This window comes from Hippocampus comes, unplaced genomic scaffold (assembly GCF_001891065.2).
Source record: "Hippocampus comes isolate QL1 unplaced genomic scaffold, H_comes_QL1_v1.1 scaffold735, whole genome shotgun sequence".
Taxonomy (NCBI): domain Eukaryota; kingdom Metazoa; phylum Chordata; class Actinopteri; order Syngnathiformes; family Syngnathidae; genus Hippocampus; species Hippocampus comes.
This window is the reverse complement of record NW_017805999.1, coordinates 2,452-9,104: the sequence shown is the minus strand read 5'-3', so window position 1 is coordinate 9,104 and position 6,653 is coordinate 2,452. Positions and strand designations below refer to the sequence as shown.

The 6,653-nt window shown below is 44.0% G+C and overlaps 1 protein-coding gene across 1 annotated transcript in view; it reads left to right on the top strand.

The window, feature by feature from the left end:
- LOC109529164 (trypsin-1-like) overlaps window positions 1-1,623 on the top strand; it is a 4,623-nt gene extending 3,000 nt beyond the window's left edge. The window contains exons 2-3 of the mRNA XM_019892383.1: window positions 543-688; window positions 1,122-1,623. Coding sequence (XP_019747942.1) covers window positions 543-688; window positions 1,122-1,514 — 539 coding nt within the window. The 3' untranslated portion in view covers window positions 1,515-1,623. The remainder of the gene's footprint in view (window positions 1-542; window positions 689-1,121) is intronic.
- Window positions 1,624-6,653: the final 5,030 nt, after the last annotated feature.

Below are 6,653 nucleotides of genomic sequence, written 5' to 3'. Positions count from 1 at the left end.
ACCATCGGCTAGGGAGGTCAATCAGCACTACTAGTTGGCCTCTATGTTTTACTCACGGCAAGTCACTTTAAAATTCATTGAAAACTGAACATTGTCTGTGATATTTAGAAAAACAAGTGACTATTTTGCAGACTTTAATTGTCTTTGATCCTTTCAAAATTCAAAATCCAAGTACCGGTATCAGAGTTTTTTTTTGAAGACTTGAATGATCTTTAATTGAAAAGGTACGCTAGGTTTGTTGAAACTGTCATCAAGGTTTACAGGAAACATTGACTGTTAGCCTCAAGTGCATGAAGTTAGCTGACACGTGAATTGAATACAAAATATAAAAGCTCTGTTGAGAATTGTTGTCGGCCTACTCCCAAAACATCTGTTCACTGGACTTTCCCCTGGATAAAAAACACACTTTTGCCTTTTCTGATGCGTCAAAAACCCTAAAAGAAAAAAAAAAAGACTGCTGAAAAATCTGCAATGCAACGGGGACACTCTACGCCCAACTTGCCTGTTCGTGACACGCTTCTGGTGTTGCTGTTTGTGTGCAGTTCCTCTACCGCCACCGCAGAACCTTATGGAAGTTCAGGTTCCTGTGGTCGGGAACCACCAATGCGATTGCTACTATGGCGGAGGAGTCATCACCAACAACATGATTTGTGCCGGGCTGAGTGAGGGTGGAAAGGACGCCTGTCAGGTGACAAACAAATTCACATGCACATGTAGGATCAGGAATACATCAGTAAATACCTAAAGGAACCCGTTGTGCATATTTTAAGGTGTGGTCTCCATTTGTATTATCGGTGAGAACTTGAGCAGCAGAAAAAAAAAGTTAAACATGTCATTTCAGCAAGGCAAAGCACCCATCGCCATAAACGAAATGGCTTGAGCCAAAGATAAACCAGGAAAGAATTTCCGACATGCCTGTCAGAAGAATTTGGTCATGATTTCAATTGAGGACAGTGGCAGTCAAGCACTTTTGCCAACCTCATGTATAATAACTCCGCAAATGTTTCCAAAAATTATGAAAATTACGATCCAACCAGATTACTCAATTAATTAATTAGTATCTGTCGACGTCACCAAAGCAGAAGTGATTCGTCTCATACGAAGGCCTTGCCGTTCCACAGGGGGATTCTGGCGGTCCCATGATGAGCAAGCAAGGATCTGTGTGGGTGCTGAGCGGGCTTGTGAGCTTTGGGAAAGGTTGCGCTTTGCCAGATTTTCCGGGCGTTTACACGCGGGTGTCAAGGTACGAGGCATGGATCAGGAGCCACACGAGCGACGGCAACTTGCCAGGCTTCGTCAGTTTCACCTCCCCGGGCATTGACCCAGACCTGTTTTTTAATTGTCCCATCACCACCACGTCGTCCCCTTCCACCACACAATGCATCACCCAGACAAGCTCGACACAAGAATCCTCAACCTCAACCCCAGCATTCCCATCTCCCGACACCACCAACACCCCCACTAGTATCTTCACCCCCACCGACAGCTCAACAACCCATTCTGGGATCTCCTGAAAAGAGGTGGTCACAACACATCACAACAGAGCTCTTCTTCACCGCAAGCACGACGCCACTTCGCAAAAAAGCAAAATAAAAGACACCTGTCATAAAAGATGAAAATGGATCTTCTAAATTGGGATTCATAACAAAAGATAATCAAGGAAGTAATTCATAATAGCAGGTAAGGTAAATATTGTCATTGTAGATTGAAAAAGCAAGAATGTGTTCATGACATTGACTGTATTTATGAAATTTGTAGCGCCACTTTCCTGTGTGCCCAGACTCTTATGGACACCCTGTAGAACACACAATAAAATGACTTTTACAAACGAAAATAAAACCAAATAAAGAAAAATGTCTCGCGGCCATAAAAGTCCCCATCAATAATGCGGTTGTACAAGTTCAGCCCAAAGAATGAAATTTAATTCAAGGGTTCAAGTAAAATTTAGGTCTATCCGCCCTTGAATCAACTTCAACACAAGCCGTGGTGTCTCGGTCTGAACGCTAGGTGGCACTCACGTCATGGTGTTCACGACAGACAGAAAAAGAAGTAAAAAAAGACATGAAGAAGAACTCTGGAGGTTGAATGATTTCTGAAGCATTTTGAATTCTGACTGTGGAGCTGTCAATAAAATGACCACAGAAAGAAATCCATGCCTGGTTGCTGAGAAATTACACAGTACAAACACAAATGTCTGTTGATTGTCCTCTTAGCCACTTTTATCGAGTGATTTGGAAAAATGCCCTGGCGCTTGGTAGTGATGCATTCTTCACATTCAGGCAAACAGCTATTTGACTGGCCAAAAGAAAAGAAAATTGGCTGCCTTTTATGGAAACATTCAAATCAAAGTACGAAACGTGTACATGGATCTAATCCTGTATGAAAATATTCAAACTTTATGAGTGCATGGATGGAAACATCTTTAATGGTTTCTAATCAACAACGCTGCCGATATAATGTGCCGAGTGGCCAACAACGCAACAGAACTACCTTAGCAATGACAATGTAGAACACCAACCCACGATAACGTGTGCTTTCATAATAGCTGGAATACTTGAATTTAGTAGGCAATCCCAATTTACAGCACGGAACAGCCTGGAATTGCAAACAATAACACTAAGAACCTTCTCTTCCTCAACTCTTGAGACCCCCGGTGCCCCTCAGATAAGTTTTCAACGTCGCTTTAATTGATTTCAGACTGGCTTTGTACACTTGCCAGAGTGAGCCCCGCTATTGTTATCTTGAAATGACGTCACACTTTGGGGTTTGTCGCTCGTCAGTATCTCACTTCAGGAAAATGATTCCTTTTTCAAATTTCATCCATCCATTTTCCGATCCGCTTATCCTCACAATGGTCACGGGGGGTGCTGAAACCTATTCCAGCCGTCTTCGGGCAGTAGGCGGGGGACACCCTGAACCAGTTGCTTGCAAATCGCAGCGGACACATAGATGAACAACCATCCACGCTCACACTCACACTTAGGGACAATTTAGAGTGTTCAATCAGCCTGTCGTGCATGTTTTTTGGAATGTGGGAGGAAACCGGAATACCCAGAGAAAACCCACGCAGGCCCGGGGAGAACATGCAAACCCCATACAGGGAGGCCGAAGCTGGAATTGAACCCGGTACCTCTGCACTGCGAGGTCAACGTGCTTACCACTGGACCAGCCTTAAGCCTCAAATCACTCGAGTCATTATTATGGTGATGATTATTATCATTCAAAGGGACTTAAACAGAGCGGAGCAAAACTCAACCACGAACTTCCCAATAATAAGCCGTTCACGACCATCCCGCCAATGTAAAAAATAAAATAAAATAATTCATCCATCCATCCATTTTCCACCGCTTATCCGGGGTTGGGTCGCGAGGGCAGCAGCTTTAGGAGAGAAGCCCAGACTTCCCTCTCCCCAGCCACTTCTTCGAGCTCTTCCTGGCGGATCCCGAGGTGTTCCCAGGCCAGCTGGGTGACATAGTCTCTCCAGCGTGTCCTGGGTCGTCCCCGGGGTCTCCTGCCAGTGGGACATGCCTGCAACACCTCCCCAAGGAGGCGTACAGGAGGCATTCTAATTAGATGCCCGAGCCACCTCATCCGGCTCCTCTCGATGTGGAGAAGCGGCTCTACTCTGAGCCCCTCCTGGATGACGAGCTTCTCACCTTATCTCTAAGGGAGAGCCATGCAAAATAAAAAAATAAATACGCAGAAAAACTCACATTTCTCCAACACCGCACATCTTTGGAAACCTGCAAAGGCTGCAGTGAAAAAAAAATTGAGTGGACCAATGAAACAAAGCTTGAACTCTTACGAGGCTTTTGGGATTGCACAGGTTCATTTGGATGACTACACACACACTCCCTCCATTGAAGAGAGCACCGTGAAGGACTGGATAACGCCGAGGGAATATGTGAAAATTATTGTATTTTGGTGCATCTTTGTTGTCGTGTGGTTAAACTGGGGGTCGACAACACGTGGCTCCAGAGCCGCATGCGGCTCTTTAGCGCCATCTTGTGGCTCCCTGGAGCTTTATAAAAAAATTTGAAAATGGAAAAAGATGTGGGAGGAAAATTTATTTTTTTTTGTTTTAAGAAACATTCTTAAGGTTTCCCAAAGCTGTTAAAATGTGGAGAATAAATATTACATTTCAACGTTACTGTCTCGTTGCGAGGTGGTGGTGGACCCCAAAAAGCAGGCAGGAGAGAGGAGCAGGGTGAACTTAACGAATTGTATTTAATAAAACACAGAGAAAACTGAATCCAAAACAAACCAAGTGCTAACAACCAGAACAAATCCAAAGTATCAAAGAAAACCATGACTGAAGCAAAAACTAGACTAAACGAAACATGACCGGAACAAACATGACAAACAAACCTGACAGTTGCGAACAAGCAAACAATGACCCAACAATGAGTGGACGGGCTGGGAGTCCTTTTAAAGCCGTAATTGCCTAACGACGAACAGGTGTGCAGCTGCAGGGAAAAGCCCCACAGTGCCACCTGTTGGTCACAAACCGAAACATGACAGTTACTTTCAACGAAGACTTGCGTCATAGCCTGCGACACACGTTTCTATTCGCAGGGTGGGCTGCAAGGCAGATGGCTGTTGCAAAAAAAAAAAAAAAAAAAATTTAAAAACGGCGTTTCATGTACAATTCACCGAGGATACTGGCAAAGAGAATCTGGAGGGCCGTGAAAAGCATTTTTAAAACGGTACACGTGAGCTATAATCGTCAAAAACGCTGCAAAAGTGCATCCCATGCCTCTGCGTCAGATCTCGACGAAGGTAGGTAAGCATGCGTCTGTAAATGTGTTATGTCTGCGTGGGTCGATCGCGGTAGGTTGGTTGAACGAAAAGTAGATCTTCGGTCAAAAAAGGTTAGGCAGCCCTGCTCTACAGAATGCACTGCACAGAAAAAAAAACATTTAATCATGAAGGCTCCTCATGTAATTGTAGCAAACTTACACGTTGCAGCTCTGAAAAAAGGAGAGCTGTGGTGTTGGTTTTTTTTAAAACGTCCACTTCATTTATGCTTTGAACAGTCTCGACAAACACAGACACGTCTGCGTCCGACTCCGTGCCTTCTCTCCTCGCGTTCGACTCGAGAGGCATTCAAAGACCGCCTCCGAAAAACTAAAATGAATGATCACTTCAAAGACACGAAGATAAGCTAAAATTATGCACCAAAACAGAAAATCAAGCGAGGAAATCACAGAATAAATTTTATGGGGGTGTTTGTGAACACACAACAAAGGAATTAAGAGCATAAACAATTCTGAGACAGTCCAGTCTCCTACATACATACAGCATGTGTTTCCTTCATTGTAAGTTTTATAGAAAGCTGGTTTTTTTTTTTTTGCAGCTCCAGACACATTTGGGTTTTTTTTGTTCGATATGGCTCTTTCTCTAAAAAGGTTAAGAACCGCTGGGTTAAACGCTAGTACAAAAGTTGCCACACCTTGGCCAAGTGAAAATGATGATTGAGGGTGGAGAACAAAGACGAAGACAGTAAAATATGTTGATCGAGGGTGGAGGAAAACTGCCACCCTGGGAACCAAAATGTTTTTTGTTGGTGCGGCATGCCAAGTCTGGAAGGCAGCCAGGCCAGGTGACTCTGCCTTTTATTGGTCGAAATTTTCCAACACAGGTCCATGAAGGCTGTGTCTAGCAGTGTGGGCATGTCCTGCGGCGGGTATTTATTGACGGTGGCGGAGGTTGTCAGGCATCTTTAAGCTCTGCGGTCATGGATACGCCGATGCTAACCTTTACCGTGTTGCTACTGCTGCGGATGATCACAGGTGAAATGTTTTTCATTTTTTTGGGTTGAGATGGGTCAGAAAAGGACTTTTCCACGCCATCCTTCTTTCATGCATGATGGCCAGAGTGCATGCGTTCGGATAGGTTGTTCTTAATGGAAAAACAGCAAATGATTACTGATGCAAATTATGCTGTGATTGAAGGCAAATGATCAAAATTGACAGGGAAGCACATTTGACTTTCTGCCCCACAGTAGGCTAAATGTTTGAGTGTGCAGGCACCGTTTTTCGTTGGGTTGACTGAGTCAAGACTCGCGACACACCTTTTCCAATGTGTGGTGCTCGTTTTAAAACAAAGGCTGCGTTTCGTCAAGACGCTGCGTTTACTTGTCCGCAGTCAGCACCACACGATTGATTGATGAAGGAAACGAAACGGCATGTGCTGCCCATGAAATGTCAACAATTTTGTATGACATCTGGATGTGTTCTTTTTGTCTTTTTCATCTTTAGAATGCGGAGGGCAACTAGGTGAGTCGCAGCCTCACTTCTTCCCTTCCTTACAACACTTTCCTTCCTCTCTCTCCATCTTTACCTCCCTTACTTGCTGCCTTTTTCTTCCCCCTGACCTCCTTTTTATCCTTCATTTCTTCCCCTCAGTACTTTCCTTCCTTCTCCCGCCAATTCTTTTCTTTCCTTTGCCTTTCATTGATTTATTTAAAAAATATATCCAGTAAAATTAAATTCAACCATTTTGTTTTGGAGTTGCTTTTTTTTCATTTGTCATTTAGATGGTGCATTATGTATTTTACGGGGTGAATGTTACACCTTTGTGACCCACGTCAATGTGTGTGTGTGTGTGTGTGTGTGTGTGTGTGTGCGTGTGCGTGTGTGTGTGTGTGTGTG